At 27.9% G+C, this 12,524-nt stretch overlaps 2 protein-coding genes across 2 annotated transcripts; both read left to right on the top strand.

Moving 5' to 3' along the window:
- Positions 1–3,263: 3,263 nt before the first annotated feature.
- LOC136075845 (deoxyuridine 5'-triphosphate nucleotidohydrolase-like) lies at positions 3,264–3,719 on the top strand. Its single transcript, XM_065789281.1, has one exon. It carries the CDS (start codon positions 3,264–3,266, stop codon positions 3,717–3,719), a length of 456 nt encoding a protein of 151 aa, XP_065645353.1.
- Positions 3,720–6,355: 2,636 nt separating this feature from the next.
- LOC136075844 (ATP-dependent DNA helicase PIF1-like) lies at positions 6,356–7,594 on the top strand. The gene has a single exon (XM_065789280.1). It carries the CDS (start codon positions 6,356–6,358, stop codon positions 7,592–7,594), a length of 1,239 nt encoding a protein of 412 aa, XP_065645352.1.
- Positions 7,595–12,524: the final 4,930 nt, after the last annotated feature.

Here is a 12,524-nt window from a genome sequence, read left to right as displayed (position 1 = left end):
TGATTCTGATGGTCAAAGCAAAGCTGAGGCTCGTTTAAAAGGTGTTTAAAATTGCTATTATTGAAACATTTTTCAATTGAGCTAGAATCAAGATTTGCTCGTTTGGAGTTTAATATTTTTTGAAGCAATTCGTTAGAGTATTCATCTTTTGTATGTTCATCATCTGATATAGGAGAATGTGGAGAGGAGTTGCCAGATTTATTAAACTGGCTGTATCTTTTACTCACTTCGTCTAAAGCGCATACAACGCAGTTGTTGTGAATTCTTTTAATTATACTGTCTATTCTTTCCATTTTTTTAAATTAAAATTTAAACACATTTTACATTTTTATACTTGTAAAAGTAATTTTCAAAGAAACAGAGGTTATTTATGATTTACAACTCTTTTTTTTTTTAGATATGGTTTATGGATGTCGAATATATTGAAAATACAGAACGACATATATGGGGGAAAAGATGTCTAAGAGAGTTGTGTTTGCGAATGTTTAATGGAAACAAAATTTATCACGTTCAAATTTGGCCATGTGTACCTTTTGATAAATTAAGTTTCAAGGAACAAAGTACTTTTAACTTTTGCAATCGTAATATTCACGGATTAACTTATCAACCTGATAATTCCTTTTCTGGCGAACATATCTTTTGTTGTAATACTGACGAATATTTGACTCTTATTTTTAAAAATTATGCAAACAATTTAATATTGTTTAAAGGAGGAGACATGGAAAAAAGTATTCTAAAATCTTTAAATCTCAATTTATATTTCTTTGACTTGAATTATTTAAAATTTCCAAAAGTGCAAAATATGCGTTATTGGTATGGAGAACAAAAATGTGAATATCATTATAATCATTTGACATTTCAAATTTGTCGTTTACATCACTGTTCAAAATATGAAACCAAAATGTTGTTATTATACATGCAAGATTTACTTTATTTTAATATAGATGAAAATTCATCAAACAATTTTCGAGAATTTTTAAACTTTTTAAAGGATAACAACTGTAAAAATAAGAATACGTGTACATGTTTTGAAAATGTATTTTTTTTAAATGAAAATTTTTCCAAATATAATATAATTAAAAAATAACAAATGTTTCTTTTTATGAGTGAAAGACAATTTTTAACTCTTCCTTGTTTGCAATATTTCTTTCTTTATGCTTCAAGTAATCGTAAAGTTTGTCGTCTTTCTTGTAAAGAATAGCAGATATTGTAAAATTTCTTTTGAAAAAATAAAACCAGTTTGCTTGCGGAAACAATTCAATTGGCGAATTGTGGTAAAAATTACATTGATTAATAGCTTTGTAAATTAAAACTTTATCTTGCACTATTTTGTATTTTTCAGTTTTTGAAAAATAATCATAAATGCGAATAGGCGTGTATATAGTATAATAACCATTGTGAAAGAGTTTGTCATTAAAACTAAAACGGGTATAATTGGCTTGAAGAGTAAACTTTGAAGGTATGTACTTTTTTCGCAATTCTTCATAATCGCGGTAATGGTTATTCAAATAATCGCCATGATTATTAATCAAATAAGGAAACAAAAAGTAATATTTGAGAGAAAGTTTTAATTTGTTTTTCCACGTGTTTTTCCACGTGTTTTTCCACGAAGCTCGATTAAAGTATTTAAAATTTGCAATAAATTTATCCAGCTTATCTTTGTACAATTTATATATCGGGTGTGTTGATTCCTTTTTGATAATTTCTAAAAAAGTTTCATTTATTAGAGCGCAAACTTGATACATTTCCCGAGTCCAATTAAGCGTTTGTTCTTCAAATGACATGCATTCTCTAAAAGATTTTGCAAACAAGTCTATATTGTTATTATAATCTTTCATTATAAAAACATGATAAAGAACCGAATATTGTTCTTCGGGTAAATTTAATTGAAGATTCCATTTTGTTAAATATTCTTTTATAATATTAAGCCAATCTTCATACGTGTGATCCAAATGATGAAATTCTTGAAGTATAGGATGTAGTTCATTATTTGGATAAAACAGTTGTAAGGCTTTCTCTACAGATTGATCGACTTGCTTGCTCGTCATTCTTTTAAAACTGACTGTAATTTAACATTTTCAAAGTATTTATACCCATTGAAATTACCTTTTAAGGGAATAAAAAAAACAATGTTTCTGGTAATAAACTGGTTTTTTTCAAGTTTTTATTAACAATACATTTAAATATCTCAAAAAAAAAAAAATTAAATAATATTTAAAATTAAGCTTCTTCTTCTTCAGTTTCTTTTTTCAATTTTTTATTGCCAGTTTCTTGAATGGCATTTTCTTTCGCAGCTCTTTTTAAATTTTGATTAAAATTACGATAACCTTTTTCTTTCAAAATGACGTTCATCATGGGAGGTTCAATTGCGGCCAATCTTTCGTATTCTGAATAATGAAACATTTCGTCGTCTTTTGCAAGTCGAATTGCAAAATTGGCAAACTTAACTTCTTTATAAATTTTCGTAACGTTGAACGCGTACACATAAGCTTTATTTTGAATAATTTCCAAATCGCTCATTAAATTTTCCAAAAATTTCTTTGTCACTTTACTTTGCGCATGATGTATAAACGCTTGATAGTTGTTTTCGCCGCCTTTTTTATTTAAAAAACTTTTGTCATCTTTACTCGTTTTTATTTCTGCTCTATACAGAAAATGAATTTTTTCTCTATTTTTGCATTGCTGCCTGTATTTTTCAGGAAGCAATATCCATTCTTCGTCGTTATGATTAGAATAAACCACTTCGTTTTTTGTAAAATCGAATTGAGCGACAGGTTTTACCGGGCATTTTGAATATTGCCCAGCAATGACATCTTTCTCTCGTTGAATGTCACAAAGCCACAATGTATTTGCAGCCAAATCACCAAATTTCAAATAACTTTTGTCGTTGCAATATGTAATTTCAAAATCAACGCTAGCCATTTTTTTTTGTTGAATGAAAAAAAATTTTAAACAACTTCCTTTTATACGTTTTTTTTTTCATTGTTTTTCTTTTTTTTTTTTAAACAAATAAAATTCAAGATTAAAAAACAAGAATAAAACAAGTTTTTTTCGAACAATAAGCAACGTACGATTGTTGAACTTTGAACTCGATGACGTTTTTTTTGTGCACTTTTCGCTTTAAAAAAGAGTATAAAAGGAACTGTTTAGTTTAAAAAAAAAACAGAGTGCAAGTTAGCTTGAAAGGTATGTATGCGCTAAAAGTTTAAATGTTTTTTTAAATGTAATTCTTTAGATACATTGTTTTTTAAATGTTTTTTTAGATGTCAGTTTTGATTGAAGATTTGGAAAACCATTCTTTTTATGCTACTTCGGGTAGCGCCGGTCTTGATTTGAGAAGTACACAAGAATGTATTCTTGAACCGTTTGAAAAAAAACTTGTTTCGACTGGAGTTTCTATATTTAAAATGGATAACCATATTCAAGGTTTTATAACTGCAAAATCAGGTCTTGCTTTAAAATATGGATTAGTGGTATTCAACTCGCCTGCCATCATTGATTCTGATTATACTCGAGAGATAAAAGTCATGCTTTTTAATAACAGTAAAGAACCTTATAAAGTCGAAAAAAAAAGTTTTATTGCTCAAATCACATTTGTACCATTTGTTCGAGCTCAAAAGGTTGAAGTTGAATTTGAAGGTTGTCAATCTTTGTTTCATGTAGCATCAGCCGTTATTGAAAATAAAAGAGTTGGAGGATTTGGATCGACTGGACAATAAATATCATATAAAACTTTTTTTGATTTTTAGAACACAAAATTTTTAAGCATTGTTTATTTTTTTTATTCGTTAACTTTTTTTTTTTTGAAATTGACAGTTGTTTTTTAATTTTTAAATAAAAAATTTAAAAAAAAAATAGTCGGCAGGTATAAAAAAAAGTAACTGAATGTCAAAACTTTGCGACAATTTAAAGGAATTGACTTGTAATATGCAAATTTCTGACGAAATAAACAATTACAATTTTATAAAGAATAAATTTTTTTCAGGATATAAAAAAATGAAATGTAACAGTAGAAACAACTCTGGCAAAGAATGCAGTTTTAATAAAAACGCGGAATGGGCAAAACATAAATGTGAACGTTTGTATATATGGAACCGCGTTTTCGATGAAAATCCAAAACATTATGAACATTTCAAAACAATTAGAAAAATTTTAAAATATGACAAAGACGACTGGGAAACAAAATGGAGCTCTGGTACAATAACAAAAATTTTAATGGAGTTAAAACACGATATTGAGAGCATTGATAAAAATTTATTAAGTTTATTGTACATGGATTGCATTTTCAAAATAATTAAAAAATGTCACAAAGCCATTTTGGAACTAGAAATTTTAATAAATGAAGAAAATAAATTTATTAAAGAGAGGGATGTTGCCATTTCAAAACATTTAGAACTATGTTTTCAATACGACTTTAAAGGACAAATCTTGCAAGATTTTAATTATGTAACACGCAAAGAAAAACTTTTAGTTCATAAAAAAATAATAAAATCTGTATTTGGATCAATTATAAAACTTTTTTTTTAATTGTTTTTAGAATGTCACAATAAAATTTAGTATACAAATCTAAATCTTGGAGAAATCTTGCTTGGTTAAACTTTGAACTATATGAATCGTTTGTCCGTTTGTTCGAGTGTAAAGGCAATGGTGAAGAAGAAAGCAATAATAGAGAATTATATGTCCGTGTAAAAGGTCATATTCAATCTGAAGTGCAAAAGCACTTTGACCACGACGGAATATCTTTAATAAATATTATTTTAACAAGTCTAAATGATGTTATTGTGGAATATAATCAAAGTATTAAATTAAATCAAGATTTACTCCAAAACTATTCTTTGTATGCTTACGAAAAAATGTTTGCTTTTTTAAAAGAAAATAATATTCCAGAAGAGAAAATTGACGAGTTTAAAAACTCGTGTCGAGAATATCGCAAAATGATTGAAGAAAATAGTAAACTCGAGTTTGAAAAATTTGTTAGAAATGATTTGTATTTAATGTATTGTAAAATTATGAACGATATTATTAATCTTTAATATATGTATCTATAAAAAAAAATTTTTTTTAGTCAAGTAAAAATAAAAGTTATCAATTGTTCTCTAAACACAAAAGAAAGAATATGTTTTGAAAACGAAAAAGGATTTCAAGATTGTGAAAAGTTAATAGAAAATGGCTATACTAATAATTATTTTTCCATCAAAGTGCAATTTTAATAATACACCTGTCGGTCGCCAATTCATAAAAGATATTGATATGACATGATTGGTTTGTTTGTTTATGTCTTTGTCAGTGTCGAAAAATGATCGTTTTAAAACAGTTGGACAGTTTTGTTGAAATGATTTGGAAATTTAATAAAGTTTGTTCTTTAAAATTTATTCAACAGGCGGCTTTGAAATGTTTACAAGAAAATTATAGCACGGACATTTATCAAGTTTCTATTTCAAATTTTGACGACTGGGTTAAATTATTTACTCTCGAAATGAAATGTTTAAATTTGACAAATGTTGAAATTTTGATATTATTACAACACTTTAAAAACTGTTGTCCGTTTTATTATTGTCAAAGTTTTGATGCTTTTTATTTTTATTATAACAATTATAAAAATAAAGAAAAATGGTTGACTGAAATAAATGAAATAATAAAAGATGTTGAAAATATTAAATGGTATGATGATTAAATTTTTTTGATTATTTTATTTAGTGATAAAAATAATGTGTCTTCTCCATATCATGTCCGAAGAAAAATTGAACGACTTTTTGCGACTCTTATACGAACAAAATTGTTTTTGTCCAGCTACATTAAACGAAATTCGAGTTTCCATGCTGTTGTGTGAAGACAATGATGACACGTGGCAAAGTTTTTTCATGCACGTTGTTGATTTTAACGAATATCCGCAAAATTTAAGAAGGATTGTTTTTCAAACGATAAAAGAAAATTTTGGCAATTATTTTAATGAAAACTTTGACAATTTTTATACGTTTTATAATTCGGAAATGTTTGAAAAATGTAATTTTTTAACCAAGATGAACGATAATATTGCCAATTGGAATGAACAACTAAGTTCATTTGTATATTGTTATTTAGCTTATAATTATTTAAATAATTTTTAATTTTTTTTAGATGATTAACAAACAAATAATTATTGAAAATGTAATCAATTGTCAAACAAAGGAAGAATTTGAAACTTATACAAAAAGTCTAAATCCAGAAGAAATAATATTTTTGACAGCTTATTTGTCTTCTTTAAATAATAAAAGTTTTTTTTGCAACGATAAAATCATAAATTTTTTATGGTTTGTAAAATTTTTATTTTTGATTACATTTTCAGAATAAATTATTTTTAGTCAACTAAAAAAAAATGAAACTATCAAGTGAACAAAAGTTAGCTTTTAAATGGCTAGATGACGGAGAAAATTTTTTCATAACAGGCGGAGCCGGCTGTGGAAAAAGTTATTTAATAGATGCGATTGCCAAAAGTGAGCAAATTTATAAACAAATGACAGTCACAGCAAGTACAGGCATAGCCGCCTATTTATTAAACGGGAGTACCGTTCATTCTTTTGCTGGAATTGAAACTGGCACCAAAAGTGATGACTATTATATTCGGTACATGCATCCAGAAGTACACAAAAGATGGTTACAAACAGATGTCCTTATTATTGACGAAATATCAATGATTAACGCTGAAACTTTTGATTTATTGCACCGATTAGGTTGTAAAATTAGAAAATGTGAAGACGAGTTATTTGGAGGGATCCAAGTCATTGTGTGCGGTGATTTTTATCAATTAAAACCCATTGTCGGAAATTATGCTTTTCAGTCTTCCATTTGGAAACAGTATATTGTAAAAGTGCTCAATTTAACAACGTGTTTTAGACAGAAAGACGACTTGCAATTTTTCAATGTGCTCAACGAGTTACGTTTAGGCCAAGTGTCTGCCGACTCGATAGAATATTTGACAAAAAGGCATTTTATTGACGAGGATTCAATCAACGACGAATATACGCGTTTGTTTTTTAGAAATTTATCTGTTCAATTTTATAATCATAAGAAAATGAAAGATATTAAATATAAAGAATTTACTTTTTATTCCAAAGATGTCATAAGAGATCCAAAAGCGACGGCGTTATTTCGAATTCCTCAAGTTCTCACAGTTAAAGTCAATGCGATTGTTATGCTGATTAAAAATATAAATGTCGAAGAAGGTTTGTGTAATGGTGCAATTGGAAAAGTCATTCAAATTGAAAATGACGGAGTTTGGATATTGATGAACAATCGTGAAATTAAAATTGAAGCGGTGAATGAAGATATTTTAGACAATGTCCATTCGACTATTGCTTCTCGTGTTGGAATTCCGCTGCAATTAGCCTTTTCGTTAACCGTACACAAAGCGCAAGGAAGCACCATGAAAAAAATAGTTTTGGATTTTAATGAAAACGCATTTAACCCTACTCTTTATTACGTTTCGTTGTCGAGAGTTTGCAATATAAACGATGTTTATATTTTGCATAAAAATAAAGATCAACTTGAAAAAATTTTTAAAAATATAAAGAATAATCAACTTGTTAACGATTATTATCAACAATTTGTAAAATAATTTTTTTTTTAGATATAAGCAATGAATTTCAAAGAAACTAAAAATGAAGAAACCTTAAAAAATGGAAACATTTATAGCGAACACTTTTATTACATCATGGACAACTATAAAAACGAAGATGTCATTGAAGAAAAAGAATTGAATTATCAACTTCAATCACCTGATGACATTGTTTTTCATATCAACGAAAAAACCCAACACGGTTTTGAAATTGAACTTGACAAATGCAAATCTTTATTAGAAGTATTTCAAAATTTTCTTATCGCTTTTAATATTGTGACATTATGTGCCAAAACTATCGATATCGGTTGGTGCAAAATAATAAAAAGGTGTTACAATTCTCCTGTCTATTTCATTAAGCCGTTAACAGGACTTGTAAATTTACAGTATATTAAAGATAACAATATCCGTTCTGTATTTAATATTTTAGAGAATGACAGTCAATGGCGCATCATCAGATTATGCAATTTTAAAGTCAAAAGTCTAAGTCGATTGACCGAAACTTCAATGTCAAACTTAAGGAATTTTAACTTATCTGGAAAAAGAAAAATAAATGAAGAAGACAATGATGAAAAGAAGTTTTGCAAATATCGAAAAAACAAAATTGCAGATGTATGCCATAAATATTATAAAAAAGATAAAGACAAAATTGCAAAAAAACAGCTTGAATATTATGAAAAAAATAAAGACAAAATTGCAAAAAAACAGCTTGAATATAATGAAAAAAATAAAGACAAAATTGCAAAAGCTAGACTTGAATATTATGAAAAAAATAAAAACAAAATTTCAGAAAAACGACTTGAACACTATGAAAAAATAAAAGTCCATATTTCAGAAAAATATCATGAAAAAAATAAAGACAAAACATTGGACGAATGGGAAGGAGAATGGAATCGTCCACATGACGGCAATGTTCGTCGTCCGACAACGTGGACAGTTTTAAATTATAATCAGAAAAAAAAAATGTTTTTAGATTACAGCGGTTTATTTGACTCGGGTCTTTGTTTTTATGCTGCTTTAATGATCGGTTTGTTAATTCGAAAATGGAAAACCAACACCTTAAAAAAATGGAATCTTAAATTATTGGAAAACAACTTGTCGGATTTTAGTTCTGAAGACGAAATATATCAAATTTTATTTGAAAACACCGAAGATGGTCACTTGTATACGACCTTGCAATCTTTAAAAAATAAATGTTACAATATGACATATGAACATCTTTTAGAATTTTGCGAAATATTTTACGAACCTCCTTTTGACAAATTAAATTTTAAAATTTTTAGTTTGAGAAAACAAACAAAAAGAGTTCGGCTTTTACATCCTCGATTAAAATCGCAATACAAAAAAAAATTGGAATTATTACTTGAAATTATTTACGAAAGTGCAAATATAACAAGAGAAGACCAAAATCCCTACAAAGACTTTCTTTCAGAAATAGAACGTCAAAAAGCAAACGAAAGAAAAAATGCTGACAACACCATTAAAATTTGCATAGTTCAAAAACAAGATAACTTTCACGCACTAAGTATGCTTAACGAAAATTATACCGTTTTCCATGAAAAAGGAATTTATCACTGTGAGAAGTGCGGACAAAAATTTACAGCAAAAAATTCGCATAAAAAAATTTGCAAAGGTTTTTACGTTCCTGACAAGTTTATTTATAATGACAAAAGGACTTATTACGAGCCATAAGATCAATTTATTAGAGAAAGTCGAAACTGTTTTCCGTTTTTCATTACTTATGATTGTGAAACGGCTATTTTACAAAGTAATAACATTGCCTCAGATACAATAACGCCGTTATCAGAATTAAGTTATTATTGCCACAGCGTTGTTATTCAGTGTGTAAATGAAAGTTTAGCAAGAGAATGTTTTGGCTTGGATATTTTTGGAAATATTATCACACAGTGGGTGTTTTATTACGAAAACACAATAGACAGTCTTCAAAAAAATCCTTTAAACGAATTGCCTCTTTGTTTTGAAAATGCCATCTCGATTTTACAAAAGACTCATAGAGACAATTTGTGGGAAAAATTAAATAACACAAGAGATACTTGTGAAAATATAGAACAGTTAAAATTAGAGTTGCGAGTCTTTGATATTATTATTTTAGCAGATACTTTGGTGAGATTTTCATATCAAATTTTGAAACCTCGCTTTGAATTTTTAAATATTTCAAAGGAAGATAGAAATTTAATATGGGAAAAAGAAAATCAGTTGTGCAGTATCTGTCGACTCCCGATAGATAAAATATCATATATAGATATATATAACAAACCGCTGACTCTTCAAGAATTTGAAATGCAAAACCATAACAATATTAAAATTTTTTCTGATCACCGTATTCGAGTTGTCAATTTTATATTTAAAAAAATATCCAAGTTAGAATTGTTTATGACTCCTAAAAAAGTTCAAAATTACTAGATATCGAACAAAGCTGAAAAAATTAAAACTGATCTCTATCAAATATCTTTATGTTTTTATATATGTTGCAAATGGTGGACTTGCTTTCGTTCTTACAGAGTAAAAAACGGATTATTAAGTCAGTCGGTCCGAATAACAGCTTATGATATTATATCTCATCTTAAACTTTTATGTACGCTCATAATGGATGAAGAAAAAATAAAAATATGGTTTGAAGGTGACGAAGTTGATATTATTCATAATCAACCTTATTTTTTAAACAATCTCTTTCAAAAATGTGTGTCTGAATTTTCTGTCCCATCGATATATTTACAGAATAACGAAATTGATCCTGTCACATTTTTATATTTTATTTCAAAACTAAATTTTTCATATTCACAATTGTGGTTTCAATGCATAGTCGATATTGAAAACAAGTATGAAACCGAAATTGTATTTGACAACTTAGTTCGAATAAAAGAGTCGCGAGAAACACTATTTGCTCGTTGTAATTTGTTACTTTCTACTTTTGAAGACTACGCCGTTATTGATCACGATCATTTTACTGGTGAAATTTACGGACTCGCGCATGATTTTTGTAACAAGAACTTGGGCAGAACTGATAATTATTTAGCTTGTCCCATTTTTGCCCATAACGCTTCCTTTGATAACCGGATAATGATTATGGAAGGGTTAAAAAAAATACTCGACATTCCTTTATATAATCATTGCGCTGATTCTGAAACAGAATCTTTCGACGCATTATTAAAATATAGCAACATGGAAAACGTATTTGTTATTGCAAAAAACACAAGCAAACTGAATATAATATGTATAGGAAAACATATAAAATTTGTCGATACGTTAAGATTGCTCAATTGTTCGTTAGATCAAGCTAGTAGTATGATTTCCAAAAAAGCTCAGCGTGAAATTATAAATACAATGACACGTTATTTAGAACCGTTTTATCCATAAATTCAAAATTTAATTTTCGATGATGAATTTACAAATTGTTTTATAAAAAAAACTCTGTTTCCCTATTCACAAATTAATGACGAACTGTTAAACATTGAATACAAAAGTGTGCCTCCAATAGAACTTTTCGCCCAAAACGATCTAATGAAATCTAAAAATTTGGAAGAGGAAATAAAAAAAATTAAAGATTCATACACGACAGTTTCAAAATTATGGAGTTTTTTAGAAATAAAAAATTTAAAATCGTTATTTCAAATATATACAGTTTTGGATACTGTCGCGCTTGCTTCTGTTATGATTGATTTTAATGAAAGAACTTTTAAAAATACGGATTTTCGTATATTGCCTCATCTAAGCATGTTTAGTTTTACAAGTAAATTAAACTCTACAAAGAGTTTAATTCAAATACAATACCCTCCAACGGCTCAACATCAACAAATGATTGAAAATAGTGTTCGAGGAGGAATGTCTAACAACGGAGCACAACGATACGCTTTAGACACTGATTATTTTGATTCGAAAATAAAAGAATTGAATTTAAATAATAACATAAGAGGTTGTTTATTATTTATGGACGAAAACGGACAATATGGAGGAGCTCAATTAAAATCTTTACCTTTTCAGATGAAGTATTCGCACGATTATGAGTGTCGTACACTAGGCAATGTAATAAAAAAATATTATCGTAAAAACCCGAACGGTTTTTCTACTGGCGCGTTGGTACATTGCAAAATTGCGATGGACCCTGCATATCAAGAAAAAGTAGGAGGTTTTTCTCCCATGGTTGAAAAAGATTGTATTCCGTTGGAAAATTATTCTCCGACAGAAATAATGGCAAAACGTTACTTGAAAGCAAACGGGTGTTACGGCATCGAAAAAGACAAAACTTTTAAATTATTAATGAAATTAGGTCCGCACGAAACATGCGAATTTTTAGACACCTTAATATGGTTAACAAAATCTTGCGGTTGCAAAATTTTAGAAATTTATAAAGTTTTACCTCTATGGAGATATCCTCTTGCTCGAGACATGGTAAGGCAAAATATAGAACAAAGAAAAGAAGCTGTTAAAAATAATGATAAAGTCAAAGACGCCATTTCAAAATTAATGACAAATGGCCACTATGGTACTTTGTCAAAACAAATAATAACCAAATTAAATGTGGATTTTTTAGTTCACGAAGAAAAAGTTTTACAAGATTTAATAAATAATATACATGAAATTAGAAAAGTTTTATTAGTTAAAGGATTTTCAGATCAAGCTATTAAAAGTTTATGCCTCTTCATATTCAAAATTTATTATATAATGAGGAAAATTTTAACAATATAGAATCAAATCGTTATAAACTGGATATTTTAAAAAAAAAAATTATAATTGACCGATACGAAACTGAAGATTTTACTTATGACAATTATTTTAGAGATTTGTTAATCATTTCAAGCACAAATTACAACACCAAAAGCATCTTGATGTTAAATAACAACGGAGAAATGGGAGATTTATTCGATCTATTAAAATCTGACGATGATTCGATAAAATCATCTCTAATTAT

The sequence above is a fragment of the Hydra vulgaris genome, chromosome 02, assembly GCF_038396675.1.
Source record: "Hydra vulgaris chromosome 02, alternate assembly HydraT2T_AEP".
Taxonomy (NCBI): domain Eukaryota; kingdom Metazoa; phylum Cnidaria; class Hydrozoa; order Anthoathecata; family Hydridae; genus Hydra; species Hydra vulgaris.
This window is presented reverse-complemented; position numbering and strand designations above follow the sequence as displayed.

Bases quoted from the DNA above. Each gene is read 5' to 3' on its own strand.
- LOC136075845 (XM_065789281.1), top strand. From the start codon at position 3,264: ATGTCAGTTTTGATTGAAGATTTGGAAAACCATTCTTTTTATGCTACT.
- LOC136075844 (XM_065789280.1), top strand. From the start codon at position 6,356: ATGAAACTATCAAGTGAACAAAAGTTAGCTTTTAAATGGCTAGATGAC.